This window comes from Uranotaenia lowii, chromosome 1, assembly GCF_029784155.1.
Source record: "Uranotaenia lowii strain MFRU-FL chromosome 1, ASM2978415v1, whole genome shotgun sequence".
NCBI classification, from domain to species: Eukaryota; Metazoa; Arthropoda; class Insecta; order Diptera; family Culicidae; genus Uranotaenia; species Uranotaenia lowii.
This window is the reverse complement of record NC_073691.1, coordinates 8412079-8430372: the sequence shown is the minus strand read 5'-3', so window position 1 is coordinate 8430372 and position 18294 is coordinate 8412079. Positions and strand designations below refer to the sequence as shown.

The window sequence follows — 18294 nt, the reverse complement described above, 5'->3', positions numbered from 1 at the left end:
CATCGTTTGGAATTTTCCTAATGATTGTGTGTGGATGAGAAGCTACCTAACAGATCGTCGATTGGCTGAAAAACTTGGTTTTGCAGAATCCTCTGACTTCCTTTCAAAGTCTGGTACACCCAAAGGCAGTAATTTGGGTCCTTTATTGTTTACGCTGTTTGTAGTGTCTTGACTCTCATGTTAGCATTGTCTTGTTCATTAAGGACATATAATAATATAGATAGAACTAAGTAAGCAAGTGGAGACAAAAGGCGAGTAGTTTGACAGACAGATTGCAGGGCGGATGTATTCTGGTTGTGCTCTTCTTTGGTGTGAACGAGGACCCTAGAATTGGCGACGAGGTGTGGACTGGCTTAAGGGCGACACCTGCACCCGAGGCTATCGATTCCGTAGTGTCGAAATGGCCACTGCTCCTCCTCCGTTGGATTCGGATGAACCTCGCAATATGACCATCGCATCCTGGGACCTGGATTACATCGTTCTCACTTCGGGGGATTGAGATGACATTGCCGATGGGAGATCAAACAGCGCATTTCGAAGATCTTTGTCGAGTATTTTTCACCCGATTCCAGGGCGATTTAGAGTGCGTTACAAGTGTGGCTCTGTCCGGGCTGGATGTTTGTATAAACAACATCATGTATAAACAATGGTGGAATCGTTGATACCGATCGTTAGAGATCGGAGGGCTTACTATAGGGAGAGTCTTCAGTGTTTGAAGAGTGCAAAGGAGGTAAATCAAAGCTGATTACTAATAGTGTTTTCGTTTATTGGCAGTGGCAACCTAGTTACCCACGAGTTTTGCCCTAACTGCTGTTATTATGTTCGGTTATTAATTCAGAAGTCCACTAGTTTTGCCCGAGATTTGAACCTCAAGCAGGCGGTTGCACCCCGTAAAAGTTGTCAGTGTTGGGGGTAAGCATAAGGGTGAGTATAGCAACCATATATTTGCATCGTCCCGGGTAACGATTCTGTTTGTTTATTCAGAAAAAGTTTTGCCCCGCGCGAGTGCAGATAAACGAAAACGGCATAAAACTAAAACTACATGAAAAAAAAATCGAAAAGATGTGGGAATGAAGTCGTTGAAAGTGTGTACCTGTTCAACAGGAGGAGAACATCTGTTTTCGGGCTCGCCAAATGATTAGAATGTACCTGTTTGACAGGAGGAGGACAGTAAGTTCTCGGGATTTATGTATAAGAATGTACCTGTTTGACAGGAGGAGGACAATATGTCCTCGGGCTAGAATGTACCTGTTTGGCAGGAGTAGGCATTAAGCTCTCGGGCAAGAATGTACCTGTTTGACAGGAGGAGGACAATAAGTTCTCGGGCAAGAATGTACCTGTTTGACAGGAGGAGGACAACAAGTTCTCGGGCAAAAACATACATGTTTGACAGGAGAGGACAATGAGGGGAACAGATTGTCCTCGGGCCTAATGATTCGAAACAATGTACCTTTTTATAGGAGAACAGGGTGTTCTCGGGCTTGTTATTCTTGAGTGGATACGTAAACCAGTTGTACTCGTCCTTCAGCTACAGCGTCTCGAACAAAATGAAACTTTACGTCTATATGCTTCACTCGTTTGGTTTCCTCTTTTTGAGCCATAGCTATTGCGCCCTTATTGTCTTCGAAAGTAGGAACATGGAACAAGTTTGAATTTTCAGATGAATCTGAGAGAAGTCCGGTCAACCAGATAGATTCGCTTACACAGCTGCTCGTGGCAACATATTCTGCTTCTGTAGATGACATCGCAACCGTACCTTGCTTCTTGGACGACCATGCCACAGTGCAGTTGAAAACCTTTAGCAGGAATCCAGAGACACACTTTCGGTCCACTTCCAGGGTGTTCTCGGGCTTGTTATTGGGTGAAAATTTGTATCTATGATAGTTGGCAAATGGCATAGGTTTAGAAATGGGAATGCGCGAAACAATACCAAAAGCCAAGTGCTAACGTGTAAAGGCGTGATGTGCGTAGTGGCAACACGCCATTGGACAAAAACGTTAAAAAGAAGGGAAAATGTTCGTTGATTACCTGTGTGTACGTTTAAACACACCTTGAGATGATAATAATATGATAACAATACAGAAGGAATCCTGATTCCTGGAGTTGGAACAATGTTTGGGTTGGTCACAGCGTCTTATCATCCCTGACAGGTAGGATCGAAGCAAATGATGAACTGCAATGTCCTAACCAAAAAAAAAAAAAGAACCAACAAAGTTTCATTTCAAGATAACGAGCCACATAAACAACAACAAAAAAGTAAAAGAGGGATTGTAGTGTCTTGACTCTCATGTTAGCATTGTCTTGTTCATTAAGGACACATAATAATATAGATAGAACTAAGTAAGCGAGTGGAGACAAAAGGCGAGTAGTTTGACAGACAGATTGCAGGGCGGATGTATTCTGGTTGTGCCCCATAGTACTTTGAAATATACAAGGTAGGCTATTCCGGTCTCTTTCAACGTATTGGTAAGAGGCCCCAAAAATAGTTATGGAAAAAACTGGCAAATGTATGGAATTTTTCAGAAAATCATTTTTTTCTTAAAATTGACAATCATTAAAATTATGAGAAAAATATGCATTGATGCATTTTAATGCAACGAACAATATTTGGCTTTTCAAAATCGCCAAAAGTAATATGCAACGGGCTTTTGGTCGATTTAAAACTAAAATTTTGTGATTATTTTGCCTTGTGTGGTCTTTTTCTTGTGCAGTTTGAACAAAAAAATCAAACAAATTGATTATTTATCATAGAAATATGAAGTATTTTACATCTTTATCAAATTTTGAACATAGACAGAAGAAAATATTTAATTTTTTGCTCTTAAAAAAGAGGAACGATGATGAAAATTTCTTTTGAATGCTCATTATTTATGGTTCAGATCCGAAAATCCAAAGCAAAAGATACTTTCCGATGAGCCTGAAGAATCAATCTTTAAACTGAGGCCCTTTTCAAAGGAATCGAATGGCTAATGACCAAGAAATTAACAATTTTGATTGCCATTCTATATAAAACTGCCAAATTTTCATAACTAACATAACTAACATAGCTTTCAAGTGAGGTTAAGCGCAATGGCCTACCTGTTATTTTCCATGTACTATGGTTGTGCCCTTCTTTGGTGTGAACGAGGACCCTAGACTGTTCTGTAACGACATCAATTTGTTGCTCATGGGATGTGGAGTTCTCCTGTACACGGACGACTTGAAAATATTTTTTGTCATAAACAGTCAAGTTGTTTGTTATGAATAGCAACACTTCTTGGACACAGTGTTAAACTGGTGCGCTAATAATTAACTTGTTTTGAGCGTTGCGATCACTTTTGGGTGTAGAAAAAATCCTTCATGCATAATTGTAATATTCTGGGCGAGCAGTTTGCACATCTTGGCTTTTTGCTGGACACAGTCATATATGATTTTTAAGAGTCATTACTCTGTGATACTCGAGAAGGCAAAGCGAATGTTTGGGCAAAGAATTCTCTGTTCCGGTTTGCTTGCGAGCTTTGTACTGCTGACTGGTGCTATCAATATTGGAATCTGCCAACCTAGAGGGCCCTTTGAAGCAATAAACAGCGCATTTCGAAGCAATTCAATGGTTTGTGTGTTATGCTCGTCGTGAGCTACCTTGGGAGAATCCTTAAAATTAATCGGCATACGCACAATATTGTGTCCTGCTTGGACTTCATACGCTGTCGGATCGTCGTTCCATCGGTCAATTCCTGTTCGTGGCAACGATTCTTCGGAACGAAATTGACTGCTCCTGACTACTCGCTGTAGTATTTATGCTCCAGAAAGAACTCTGCGCAACAGAAAACTCTCTGAAAGCACGTGATATGCCAATACGGCGATAGACGCCTTCTGTCCCCCCCCCCCCCCCCTTCCCCCCCCCCCTCCCCCCCCCCCTCCTCTTTTCCCTCCCCCACTCCCCCCTCTCACACCCTCTCCCCCCTTTTTTCCCCCTCCCCCCCCCCCCCCTTTCCCCCCCCCCCCCTTTCGCCCCCCCCCACCCCCCCCCTTCCCCCCCCCCCTTTATTCCCCTCCCCTCTCCCCCCTCCTTTTTCCCCTTCCCCACCCATTTTTTTTTTTCGAAAGTGCTGATTTTTGAATATCGGCAATAGAGATCTAAAAACTACCAAACATCCATTGATATTTATAGGTTGAAATCGCAACATCAACGTTATTACGATTCATGACGTCTGCAGTTCCGTTAATGACCATCATTTGTGATGGGTTCTCAATACCTCCGCAACTGATAATCATCTACCGATGATGGAGGCAATAATTGATTAGGAGGGAAAATATCTGTTAACACGCGAGGGCGCGATAATTTTTTTTTAGAGGAAAAAAACTTTTAAAATCACAACTAAAAGTTTCCCGCATCGATAAAAATTGCACTTTTAAATCTATAAATAACCGATCCTCTCTCTGGTCCATTTTGTTCGCTACTAGAAATCTCACAAAAAGCTGCTTGATGAATATTTGTTGGTATCGAAGAGCGTTGTTTTGTTATTGCTGTCGTCCGTCGTGTGGTGGTGACGTATTGATAGTTGACACCTGGGGTTGCCAGGTGCCCAGATTTGTCTGTAAAAACCAAGACTTTTGACCCTTCGTCCAGATATTGGTCAGGACACAGATTTTGCCCAGATTTTTGCTGAGAGTGCCCAGATTTTACAGATTTTCAAAATTGAGTGATGAAACCAAGATTTATGCATCGGATTTGATCCGTAAGTGCCAGATTAGACTGAAATCTCGCTTGTAATTCATTGGTATTTCACCAAGCATTCATTACCAATTCTTTTTTTTTAATAAGATGAACATGATACGTGGTAGGAAACAGTGTTCTTAGCGCGATAATAACCTGAATACCACAGAGCCCCCCCCCCCCCCCCCCCCCCCCCGCTCACACGCACCGTCAAATGTCTTATTTAGTATCAAATTTGAGATCTTCCCTGTGCACAGACAAACACAAACTTTTTTTCGAAATTGCCCAGATTTTTACTCCTCAACACCTGGCATCCCTGGTTGACACACAAACTTTCACCAACCAAACACCAACGTCCGATATCGTTCTCATCGCGGAGGTGAAGCTTCCGGTTGTTTTTCCATACAGACACAACTTTTCAACTTCCGGTTGCTGTCGGCTGGTAAAACTTTGCGGGTGATAAAGTTTGACTCTCTCCTCTCTGTTAGTGTTTTTTTTTTTCAATCATTTGCAGCATTTTCCGGAAAAGCGTTCCCCAGGCTCATGAACTTTTCAATATCCGTGCTCACGATCCACCAATTGATAGGACGATGAGCGAATGTGGTGTGCGGGTTCGGTTCTATTATGCTTTGTGGGTCAAAACATACGCTTGAGGGCGTAAGGTTTTTCCACGTTTTTTTCTTTCGCTCTTCGTCTTCTTTGTGGACTGTTGTTGAATAGGGTTCAGACCTCTAAATTAATGGTTATAAAACTTTGCCGACAGAATTTGTTTTGGTTTCAACGCTTTCTCGACCGGTAAAGTTTCTAAAACTTTCACGTTTTTGTTGCTACCCAACAAACTCAAGCCGGAAAAGGCATGGATAGAGTAGATGAAATAGAATTCCACAACTGAATTAAAATAAACGTGTGAATAAGACAGTTGCTTAGTGCCTACATTTTGCCTAATCTGAGGTCATTTATTATGGTTTATAAAAATAATCAAAACAAAACTTGCCCTTGAAGTGAATTCACATCTCCGAAAGTGCGTTATTCCTTCTAAACCCAGTGATCCCAGTGATTTTGATCAAGTCCTCGGTCTCGGCTACGCCAGCTGCTTAAACTCACGAAAACCATTCCGGAGGGATTGTTTTGGTACAAATTCTTTAGATTATGTCGCTGTTGGGGAAGATTTCTGGCATTTGGTTTCCGTATCACGCTCGATATGGAATTCGAAAAATGTACCGCAATTCTACACAGCAAAAATAATTCGTGTAATTTTAGATCGGAAAACGATGCACGAAAACGGAACATCGTTTTTTATCTAAAATTCTATCACGGCGTGTAAATTTAGATCGAAAGCGATGCACGAAAATGGAACGGCTTACTGTCGTGTAAAAATACACAGTGATGTAAAATTTTAGAATTCATTGGGATATTTGCAATTTTTAGTAAATTTTCAGGTTTCAAAAATTAATAAAAATACAAACAATGATTATTTTTTCATGGACATTTATTTTCAAACAAAGCATTAACAGTAAAATAAAATTTTTCACCAAATTATGGACAGCGCCGAAAGTTGCATCAAACGATGACGAAGATGTCCATCCTGGTCAGTGTCACCAGTCGCATATTGTTATATATGTGGAAGGATTTCTTTTTGTACAATTCGGATCCACGTCACTGGAAGAAAAAAGAGAGAATACTGTTTGATTTCGTCATCCTTTGTTTTTTTTCTGGATTTCAAATTATTTACCTTAATCCTTTCGGAATTCCGTGGCTCTCGGGTTTTTATGATTACAGCAAATTCAGCATACCGTGCTCGTGCGGTGTCCTTTGTGAAGGCTCGAAGTTACACCTTCTGCGAACTTATACGGCAGGGGCTGGGGCATGAGTTCCCATTTTTGACAGACTTTCACTTTTTTACATTCCCTATCATCAGCTCGAGTGAGAACAAATAAACTTTAGCCGCGAAAGAAAGGAAAACAACGGACCTGTCATATTTTACATCACTATTGATGTAAAATTATCTGCCAACGTTGCTTTCTAGATCATGTAGTGTAAATTTATTGCAAAAAAATTTAATTTTACACTTTTTTTAAAAAAAAACGACGAAATAGAGCAAAAGTAGTTTGAAATTACATCTTTTTTGAATTACACTGGGGAAAAAAATAGATGCCACACGTTTTAGATTGCGTATACTTTTAGAATTTTTTTTGCTGTGTATGGTTCTGGATCTGTGGAAACAAACGAAACGGATCAACACTCACACCACTTCCAAGATACATCACCACAACCGTTACCGCAAGTTGTTTTGTTCTGGCCAGAGACTCCCTCCCGGTGAGCTATTTTTTTCGAATTTTAGTATCCCTAATTCTAATTTCTAGAAACATACTACCATGGCCAAAAATTACAAAAAAGTCAAAAATAATCAAAATGACAAAAATGATCAAATTGACAAAAACCGCAAAAATAAAAAAAAAACCCAAAAATGACAAAAATGATCAAAATGATCAAAATGACCAAAATTACAAAAATGACAAAAATGACAAAAATGACAAAAATGACAAAAATTACAAAAATGACAAAAATGGCAAGATAAAAAAATGACAAAAATGACAAAAAAGACACAAATGACACAAACGACACAAATGGACACAAATGACAAAAATTACAAAAATGACAAAAATGACAAAAATGACAAAAATTTACAGAAATGAAAAAAAGTAACAAAAATGACAAAAAATGACAAAAATGACAAAATGACAAAAATGACAAAAACTGACGAAAATGACAAAAATGTCAAAAATGACAAAAATGACAAAAATGACAAAAATGATAAAAAATGACAAAAATGATAAAAATGACAAAAATGACAAAAATGATAAAAAATGACAAAAATGATGAAAAAATGACAAAAATGATAAAAATCGACAAAAATGACAAAAATGATAAAAATTGACAAAAATACAAAAATTACAAAAATTACAAAAAATGACAAAAATGACAAAAATAACAAAAATGACAAAAATGAACAAAATGACAAAAATGTCATGAATTGCAAAAATGACAAAAATGATAAAAATGACAAAAATGACAAAAAACGACAAAAATGATAAAAATGACAAAAATGACAGAAATAACAAAAATGACAAAAAATGGCGAAAATCACAAAAAATGTCATGAATTGCAAAAATGACAAAAATGATAAAAAATGACTAAAATGAATATAAATTTCAAAAATGACACAAACGACATTAATGACAAAAATGACAAAAAAATGGCGAAAATCACAAAAAAAAATCCTGAATTACAAAAATGATAAAAATGATAGAAATGTCTAAAAAATTATCAAAATTGCTCAGATGACAAAAATAATGAAATAAAATTAATAAAAAAACAAAAATGACTACTTTAGTAGCCAATCAAAGCAGGCTTCGAAAAGCACAGAAAAAGATTATTTCTGCCATAAGCATTCCGCTAAGTAGAGCAGTAGGTACCTAACCCTCAACGAGCGGATTAAAGCAATGCTTCCCGCACGTCAGAGCAAAGTATTCTGACATTAGGTAGGGTAACAGAAGAGAGAATTCTTCAACATTATTATTTAGCTAGAAACGTTCTTCGGATTCCACTTGGTTGGAAGGAGGAAACAAAACAACACAGCAGAACCCGAACTCCGAGAATCCGTTGCCCGGGGTTACGCAAATTAAAACAAAAGCTAAATCCATGGCACTCTGCGCTAGTTGCTATGAAGAATTGTTGTTGGTCTTTGAACCTGAGTCTACTGAGAAGAGCATCGAGCGTAGACTAAAAACGAAAGACTACAACAACTAGTAGGTAGCCTCAAATGTTGTTTAGTCGATAATTTTACCGCCAACGGGCGTATATACTGACTCATTATTCTTTCTCACTGACGACGTTTGTTCGCGTTTGGGTGGATGGAAGGAAAGCCGTTGGGGAAATTTTCTTCGCCATCCGGTAGCAGGTCGTTAGTAAAATAGCAGCAGTAGTAGCAACTTTCCGTACTCTTCGGTGGTCGGTTGAAACGTTCGCCACGTTCTTTTTTTTTGTCAGCCAGCCAGCCAGCCAGCACAACACTAGTGAGCGAGCGGATGTGGTGAGCTTTTTCCATTTCGTCGTCCAGCCAGAGAAAAATAAAACACATCAAAGGAAAACGGAAATCCTTTGCGTTGGTTTTTCTTTTTGTGTTCTCATATACTTTTCCGCTCGCGTCCTGTGGCAGTTTTACGGGCTTTCTACACGACAATTTCGCTATAAGCACTAAGAGGCAGTTATAAAAATAAGTCACAGCCAGCTATGCTTGTTAGTATTTGTCAATGTTTTTTTTTGTATTCTCTGGTGTTGTTTCCTGTTGTTTTTTTTTCTGTGAGCCATGGCTTGCTTTGCAGCACAGTACAACACAGTTGGCATTTGTTTCCCCACCGGAGGCGGCTTTTTAGCTTTCGAGATCAAAGAGTTAATTTTAAAAGCACATTTTTCTACCGATAAAAGAGCAACAATTTTAATTTAATTTTTTCCCATTCTTTCCATTTACAGAACAGCAACAACCCGGCGAAGCGACGACGCAAAATGGGTCGAAAAGTGACGGTTGCGGTGGCCACCCTGAACCAGTGGGCCCTGGACTTCGAGGGTAACATGTCTCGAATCATGGAATCGATTCTGGAGGCACGGGAGCTGGGCGCCACCTACCGGACCGGGCCGGAGCTGGAAGTGAGGTAAGCTGAGCAGCTGCATCGACGGTGCTTATGCAACGACGACGTTATTTTAGCACGGGACTGCCGTTTTTTCAGGTTGAAAATGGTAATTGATCACATTCTCAAATCGAGTTCACCGATTGGAAACAATGATCTCAACAGTATTTTGAGATTATTTCAAGTGCAGTTGAAGGAAGGATAACATTCAGAAAAAAAAAACAACTTTCTGAGACTAGGTCGTTAAACTCAATGCATTTTACTCCTTTATTACTTTATTACCATTTATTACTTTTGTAAAAAGAATCAAAATCACAAAAGAGTCTCCTTCCTATTTTTTCCATATTCAATGCTAGGTGTCAGAAATTAACTCTACTTTTATCACACGATATCGATCGCTCGATTCCACAGTTGAAAGAAAAATCATGTTGTTTTTTTTATTTAGAAGAGAATTTTTAAATGCGACGTATTTTTTTTAAATGCGGCAAACTTTCTAATCAAAACTTGAAAAATAAAAAATAGGTCATTCGACGCAGTCTAATGTAAGACCCGTTCAACAACGGCATCGATTGTATGTGACGAGGTTCTGACGCTAAGCAGTTCATTTAAAAACTTACGAGTTTCGACGTTACCGGTTCCGGGTATATGTGCAACGACTTTCTCGCAAAGTAAAATACGTCCGTTAAGGTTGAACGTTAACAGTGGAATGAAAATTTTATTCGTAACTATGTACTAAGGTAACTATGACTAAACATCAGACTGCTGTGATCGCGGATTATTTCGCCAACACTCCTCCCTAATCCTCGATCCCTAGCATCTGCTTCATCTTGTCGATTCCAGCTTTAACCAAGGGCTTGGTGAATCCGTCTGCGACTTGCTCCTTCGTGTTGACGTAGTCTACCGCTACCTTACCGTCATCGATCGCTTCGTGGACAAAATGATAGCGAATGTCCACATGCTTCGTCCTCGGGTTGTAGCATCCGTTCTTGGCTATGCAGATGGCAGATTGATTGTCGCACAGGATTGGTACAACAATTTCTCCGGAAATTTGTTTCAATAAATTCTGCCACCACAACGCCTTCTGGATCGTCCTCGACATCGCCATGTATTCAGTCTCGCAACTTGATAAAGCTACCGTTGACTGGCGTTTCACGTTCCAAGAGATAGCACCACCTTGGAAAATGAACACGTATCCCGTCGTCGATCTCGCTGTGTCCTTGTCTCCTTCCCAATCTGCATCGGTGTAGCCAACTAGCTCTCCGTTGCCTTGCTTGCTGTACCGCAGCCGATGGCTCGCCGTTCCCTTCAGGTATCGTAGAATTTTTTTCACTGCGTCCCAGTGCTTTGGTCCCGGATTGCTGTTGAACTCGCTGACTGCATTCACCGCGTAGCTGATATCCGGACGTGTTGCTTGCGCAATATACTGGAGACATCCTACAGCTTCCTTGTAGGGAACCTTCTTCATTCGTTCTTCCTCTTCTGGTTTCTGCGGTGACATCGATTTGTCCAATCGTCCTCAAACGGTGTACTCACAGGATGACAACTTCTCATGTGAAATCTGTCCAAAACTTCTTCGATGTAATTCTGTTGGTCAAGAGTCAATTCACCACGTTCTCGATTCCTGCTGATCCTCAGTCCCAGGCACAACTTCGCTTCGCCCAGATCTTTCATCTGGAACCGTGTGCTCAAAAATCTTTTCAGCCGCATCTTCAGTTCTGCGTTGTTGGTGAAAATCAGAAAGTCGTCCACATAAATAGTGACGAACAACATTCTGTCCTCATCGATGGAGAAGTACAGACATGGATCAACTTTAGATTTGTCCAGTCCGAACTCCCGTAACGCCTCGTCTAGCTGCTGATTCCAGACACGACTGGATTGTTTCAATCCGTAAAGCGCTTTTCTAAGTCGGCACACCTTCGTCCTGTCTTGCTGAAAACCTTCGGGCTGCTCCATATGGATTACCTCGTCGTTGAGTCTGCCTTGCAGAAAAGCTGTGACCGCATCCATTTGGTCCACGTCGAGATCAAACTTTGTCGCCAACGCCATCAGGTACCTTATGGTTGAGTACCGGACCACCGGTGAGTAAACTTCGTCGTAGTCTATGCCCGGTCGCTGTGCGCACCCTTTAACGACCAAGCGCGCCTTATACCGCTCGATCTGGCTATCGGGTCCACGCTTCGTTTTGAAGACCCACTTATTTTTGATCGCTTTTCCGCCCTTCGGTAATTCTTCCAACGTCCACGTTTGGTTGGCCTCCAACGCGCTGATTTCCTCTCGCATTGCCGCTACCCACAGCTCTCGATCTGGTCTACGCAACGCCTCTTTGTACGTAATCGGATCGTCCATCGTCTTGACATCCGAAACTGCGGCACCTCGTGCACCGCCCCGTGCAATTGTCGACTGTTGGGAAAGGTTTTGGCCAATAAACGTGCTATAAGTAACAAAATCTTTGTACTTGCCTGGAGGTTGGCGCTCCCTACCGCTGCGCCTCGACACATGCTCTATTTCAGCTGGTCTTTTTGATTGCGGCGGGAGCGCGATGTCGCCATCTGCATCCTCGAATTCACTTTCGGAACTGCTGCTGTTGTTCGCCATTCGTTCGACAGTTGAATGCTCTGCAGCCTCATCCTGCTCCGGCTCGGGTTGCACCGGAATGGACGAACTTGTTCTCGCTGGCAAATCACCTCTCGCTTCGGTGACCATCTCGTCCGAAAATTCAATTTCCAAAAACTCAATTTTGCTTCCTTTTTCAGATGCTGACGCCTCGCTTCGGCCCTCGTCCAGGATCTTGACATCACGGCTGATAATGATGTCGTTGCTCTCCGGATCGTAAAGTCGATACCCTTTTATGTCCTCGGCATAACCGACAAACACACACTTCGTCGATTTTGGGTTGTAACTAGGCCTTCGGCTAGCTCAGGACTCCAGCCAATCTCAGGGTCGGCTCGTCGTAGTTAGGGAACACTTACTCACCTGTTCGATGTCGTTACCTCCCACCCAGTTAGAACCCGTATTTAAGGCTTTTCGGTGCACGCAATAAAGTACCAAAATCTTTAAGGGGCAATTAAAAATTACTTGTATTGAATAAAAGCAAGAAAACTTAGGAAAAGACGAATCTAATTTATTATTTAAAAAACCTTTTCTTTGACTCACTGCTTATCTGCTTCTGGACCCGTCGGTGCTGCCGGACACCTGCTGGAACTCGCTGCCGTGGTACCACGTGTCTGGAACTTGGAGTTTCGCCGGGGATACTAATACCCTGGCGTGCTGTCAGGGCTTCTTTCTCGGCCTCGGATTCCCTCAGAAGGGCCAGTCAGACGCTCTTGACTTGCGTCGACCCAGGCCTATTTCCGAGAGGGAGATGGTGGATGAAAACCGCAGTTTTCACGGTTGGTCCTTGGCCGTATGTTGACGGACGGCCGGTGTCTTCAGCCGTATGTTGACGGACGGCTGTTCGACCCTCTTGGGACGCACTATAGGCACTCGATTATTCACCGTACCTGTTGCAATTTTCACTTGCACTTGCACCACCAAGGTCTTTACTTTTCACGACGCTTGGATGGCGGAACTGGTTGGCGGATTAAAATAAGCGCGCACAACTGTCGAACGACTTGCGGACTCGCGTTCCCAAGGGATAAAAGAGCCCGGCCCATTGGTGCGTCGGTATTTTATCACCTCCTCCGGTAGGACCAATCGGTGACGTCGACGCTTGTGATTGGACCACGAATTCTCCACAGTGTTTCCGCATGTGGCGCGGATTGTGTCTGGCGCGGTTTGTGTCTCGGCTACATCAATTTTCTAGCAGTTGAGTCAACCTACTCTGCTGCACTGAGAAAATCTGCTACCCTCCTATTCCTATCCTAAACTCAAATGCCCAAATTAAATTAAGATTTAAAATTAAATATAATCCAAAACATTTACTGCGTGTAAATTTACATTTATCTACATTTTATCATTTTCAGGGCAAAACTGCCACCGAAATGCATAAAATGCAGGTTGTAACCGAGTAGGAGGTTACAATATCCACCTCTCCGGGAGAAAAAGGGGCATAAATTATTATGAACCCTTTTTCTGTTCATCAGTGATTACACAAGAACTCAAAAATAATTCGTTACGAGGATTCTTCCTTCATCCGAAGCCGACCCAATTACTTCCGGAGTATCGTTTGACTCGCTACCGATTTCGCAGCGAACGTTTCCTCCAGGGCTTTCCATATAGTCCTCGCCGTTTTCTTTTCCCGTACTATGCCCAGGTATTCGTCTTCCGGTCTGTCTGTCGCCATTTCGTCCGTGCTGCTCATTTTAAGGTACAGTACCTTCTCGCAGGGTTTCAGAGACTACGTCCAGGAACAGCTTCACGCGGAATTCCAGGTTTCATAGGGCCCTATTACATAGGACGAGTGGAATAACTCGACTCGACTCCAGTCACTGTCGAGTCGAGCGAAATGTCGTATTACGGTAGTCGAGTGAAACAGCTGAGTCACGAACCTTCAAGCAGTCGATTTAGTCGAGCTACTCGACTGAAATTCGACTCGACTCGACTACTGTAATACCAAAATGGCTCACTCGAGTAAAATGACTCGTGACTCGTCTTATGTAATAAGGCCCATAATTGGGGCCAAACAGCGACGGAGGCGAAGGATGAACCACGAGCCAGCGCGACTATACGGCGAACCCAGTATCCAGAAGGTGGTGAAGGCTGGCTGGATTCGCTGGGCAGGACATGTTGCGAGAATGCCGAATAGCAGTCCTGCAAAACAGGTGTTCGCTACGAATCCGGTAGGAACGAGACAAGCAGGGGCGCAACGAGTGAGGTGGTTAGACCAAGTGTAGCGTGTCCGAGAAATTGGAAAACCGTTGCCATGGATCGAGTGAATTTTAGGAATTCTGTTCGTCAAATTATGTCGTGAGACGGAATACTATGAAAATAAATAAATAAATAAATAATAGCTGCGGAATGCCGTCTTTTGAAATGAAGCTTGAATACTTGATGTGGCTAAAGATAAAAGCTTCAAGTGGGTTTGAATGAATTAAATAATGAAACTATGGTCAGCGATGAAACTATGTTGGACAAAACTAAACACAATACTTTTGGCAATTCAAAGATGCTAAATTTGTAGAATTTTGTTCGGTAGTAGTAGTTTCTGAGATATAGATTGCCGAATCACGGTTTTTCCTTTTCCTTAGATTTTATCGCTGTCCTTAATGTATTAAAAACGTCTTTATATCTTGGCAGTATGGTTATGAATTAGGAAATCAAAAAGTTCTGGATCGTTTGTCAATCCTTTTCATGGATTGCTTCGCTTCAATAAACCTGCGAAGATAGGAGCTTGTGTTCACACTTCTTTCGTTGTAAATAGAGGGAATTGCAGAGTCAATGACCCCAATGTGAAAGATAAAAGGGTTCCTTTTTGGCAAATGTCCGGCAGGTTCTTAGATATCACCAGCGAATTTCAATATCTACTAAATTTAGGCTCATTCTCATAATTTCACGCTTGATTCTGTGATTTCCACCCTTTCGCTTCCAGTGGTTACAGCTGCGAGGACCACTTTCGGGAGCCGGACACCTACCTGCACTCGTGGGAGATCCTACTCGAGATCATGATGTCCCCGGTCTGCCAGAACATGCTGATCGACGTCGGAATGCCGGTTCAGCACCGCAACGTATCGTACAACTGCCGGGTAGTGTTCCACAACAAGCAGATCCTGTTGGTCCGCCCGAAGATGGCCATGTGCGACGATGGAAATTATCGGGAGACGCGCTGGTTCACCGCCTGGACCAAGGTAAGGTTATTTGAGTTCTTAAGTAGAAAAAACTAAATACTTACATTTTTTTAGAAACGCCAAGTGGAGGACTACTATTTACCACGCATGATTTCCGCGGCCACCGGTCAGCGTACGGTTCCGATTGGGGATGCCGTGATCGCCACTCGGGACACCTGTCTGGGATATGAAATCTGCGAAGAGCTGTGGAATCCGCACAGCACCCACATTGAGATGTCCCTGTCCGGGGTGGAAATAATAGTCAACGGCTCCGGTAGCTACATGGAACTGCGAAAGTCTTACATAACCACGGATCTGATTCGGAATGCCAGTTTCAAAGCCGGTGGTGCCTATCTGTTTAGCAATTTGAGGGGTTGCGACGGTCAGCGGGTTTATTTCAATGGATGTTCGGCGGTAGCTCTCAATGGTCAGATCGTGGCCAGGGGAAAGCAGTTTGCTCTGGAAGACGTGGAGGTTACGACGGCAACGATCGACCTGGAGGACATCCGCTCGTATCGAGTTGCCTTGCGTTCCCGCTGTACGGTCGCCGCTTCGACTCCAACATATCCCCGAGTGGACGTGAACTGTGAATTGTCGCACCCACTGGATCTGAACCTGGCAACGAGTTCGCCAATTGAAGGAATGTATCATACTCCGGAGGAAGAAATTGCCTTAGGTCCCGCTTGCTGGTTGTGGGACTATCTTCGCCGATCTGGTCAAGGAGGATTTTTCCTGCCATTGAGCGGTGGTGTGGATTCGAGCAGCACTGCCATTATAGTATATTCGATGTGTCGCCTTGTAGTAAAATCTGTTTCGCTCGGAGATGTTCAGGTGTTGCACGACATCAGAAAGATACTCTGCGACCCGGAGTTCGTGCCGGACAGTCCAGCTGCCTTATGCGGTCGCCTTTTGGTAACCTGTTACATGGGAAGTGAGAATTCGAGCGATGAAACCAGACGTCGGGCTAATGCTTTGGCAAGCCAACTTGGCAGTTATCATTTGGAGCTAAATATCGATGGGGCTGTGAGCGCCCTGCTGGGGATATTCCAGCTGGTGACGGGAATGAAGCCGGTGTTTAAGAGCAAGGGTGGTTGCCCCAGGCAGAATTTGGCGCTGCAAAACATTCAAGCCCGCACTCGAATGGTTTTGTCCTATCTATTTGCTCAGCTTATGTTGTGGGTAAGAAACAGGCCCGGTGGTCTCTTGGTTCTCGGGTCGGCCAATGTTGACGAGGCCTTGCGAGGATATATGACCAAATACGATTGCTCCTCGGCTGATATAAATCCCATCGGAGGAATCTCGAAGAAGGATTTGAGAAGGTTCTTGCTGTACGCTAAAGAGAGGTAAAACATGACTTAGATTACATTTTGAAATTTCCTAATTTTTTTAAATTGTAGATTTGATTTGCCCATAGTGGGTGAAATTGTGGAGGCACCTCCAACGGCCGAGTTAGAACCACTGCGGGAAGGTGTGCTAGCCCAAACGGACGAAGAGGATATGGGCATGACGTATGACGAACTGTCCGAGTTTGGCCGCCTAAGAAAGCAATCGTTCTGCGGACCCTACAGCATGTTCTGCAAGTTGGTGTCCACGTGGCGCGACAACTGCACCCCTAGAGAGATTTCCGACAAAGTGAAGCACTTCTTCCGTTGTTACGCCATCAATCGACACAAGATGACGGTGCTGACGCCTTCGTATCATGCGGAATCGTACAGCCCAGATGATAACCGCTTCGACCATCGTCCGTTTCTGTATCGTGCCAACTGGAGCTGGCAGTTCAAGAGCATAGACGAAGAGCTAGAACGTATCAATGCGGGACCAGTGGCCCCACCATCAGCTTCATCGGCCGGTGGTGGCGTCGAGGATCTTAGCAAGCCGGGTGATGATGGCGGAAGTCCTCAGTCATCCGGCAGGGGTGCAGATAGCTCTTCCCCGGTGTTTTTCAGAAGTGCGGAACCGACCACTACGGGAATGAGCACCGGCGGAAGTGCCCATCAGTTGAATAATCACCATTCCGGGTACGTTCATGAACCGCTGAAGCTGACCAAATCACACAGCAGCGGAGGTTACTCCAAAATGCATTCCAGCGTGATGGGAAAAATCAAAGATCGTACCGGAGTGCCTGTTTAGGCTTGAAAGAGGATCCTATATTTTTACAAAGACTTTATGCTTGGTTATAGGAATTTTAAACTTTAAACAATATATCCCGTAACAAAAGAACTCTAAGCAATTGTGAAGGCCAGATTTTAGCTACCAAGTGTGAACTTTCCAAATTTTAGAATCAAGAAACTTTTCTGACAAACTGTTTCAAGAAACCGATAGCCTCTTGAATGAAATGTGAATCTAGCTAGTTCCTCTAGAAAATCGTGCATTATTTCAATAGGAAGTTTTAAAATGTAAAACCACAATATACTTATTCAGCATTCGTGAACTCAAGCGATTAGTGATATACCTTTTACGTGTAGATCGAGCAGCTATAACTTAACACAAAAAATCACTAGCATCAATAAAATTACTATTGAAGTAATCAATTCCAAAGTGAACTTTTAAGCAAGCGCAAAGTCCTGATCATAAAAGGAAGCTGAGCACCTCAAATAAATACACTCATAAAAATAGCTAAGGAACATCCAGTCACAACGATCGTCAACAATATCGCAACTTAAGTAACCGTTTTTCTAAAACTGAGCAGACCTCAAGGAAAAATAGAAAATTAGTAACAAAGTTTGTAATCACTTACACTTACATGTTTGTAGCACACGCCTCCACGTATTTTTAGATTCGAATTATTACTTACTGTTGTTGAGTCAATTTTTACATTCAAACTAGCCTTTAGCGAAACATATTGTTACCAGAATCAGACACACGGCAAATAAATTTTGACACACATCAACACTCAACAACAATAATAACAATAATAAAAAAAAAGTTTATGAAACATTCATTATTCATTATTAATACAATTTAATTCAAACGGACAAGCAAACACACGTTTTAGGGATCAAGTTAGGATGAAACGAAATCAAGTAGTAAATCACACACCGCCCAAAGAGTAGCAGGATGGGTTATATAATAATCTATGTTAAGAAAAATAAATCGTTAAAAATAGGATAGCTAAAACTTTAGAAAGTTAATGAGATACCTATTCCTT

The 18294-nt window shown here is 42.4% G+C and overlaps 1 protein-coding gene across 5 annotated transcripts in view; it reads left to right on the top strand.

The window, feature by feature from the left end:
* LOC129739591 (glutamine-dependent NAD(+) synthetase) overlaps window positions 1–18294 on the top strand; it is a 123362-nt gene extending 105068 nt beyond the window's left edge. For 2 of the 5 annotated variants that reach the window (XM_055731068.1, XM_055731069.1), the window contains 4 exons: window positions 9230–9408; window positions 14912–15167; window positions 15222–16489; window positions 16544–18294. In XM_055731068.1, the coding sequence (XP_055587043.1) occupies window positions 9263–9408; window positions 14912–15167; window positions 15222–16489; window positions 16544–17276 (2403 nt within the window). In that variant the 5' untranslated portion in view covers window positions 9230–9262 and the 3' untranslated portion in view covers window positions 17277–18294. Of the gene's footprint in view, window positions 1–8642; window positions 8790–8862; window positions 8996–9128; window positions 9149–9229; window positions 9409–14911; window positions 15168–15221; window positions 16490–16543 lie in introns of those variants that run through there. The other 3 variants (XM_055731070.1, XM_055731067.1, XM_055731071.1) reach the window with 3 other exon arrangements.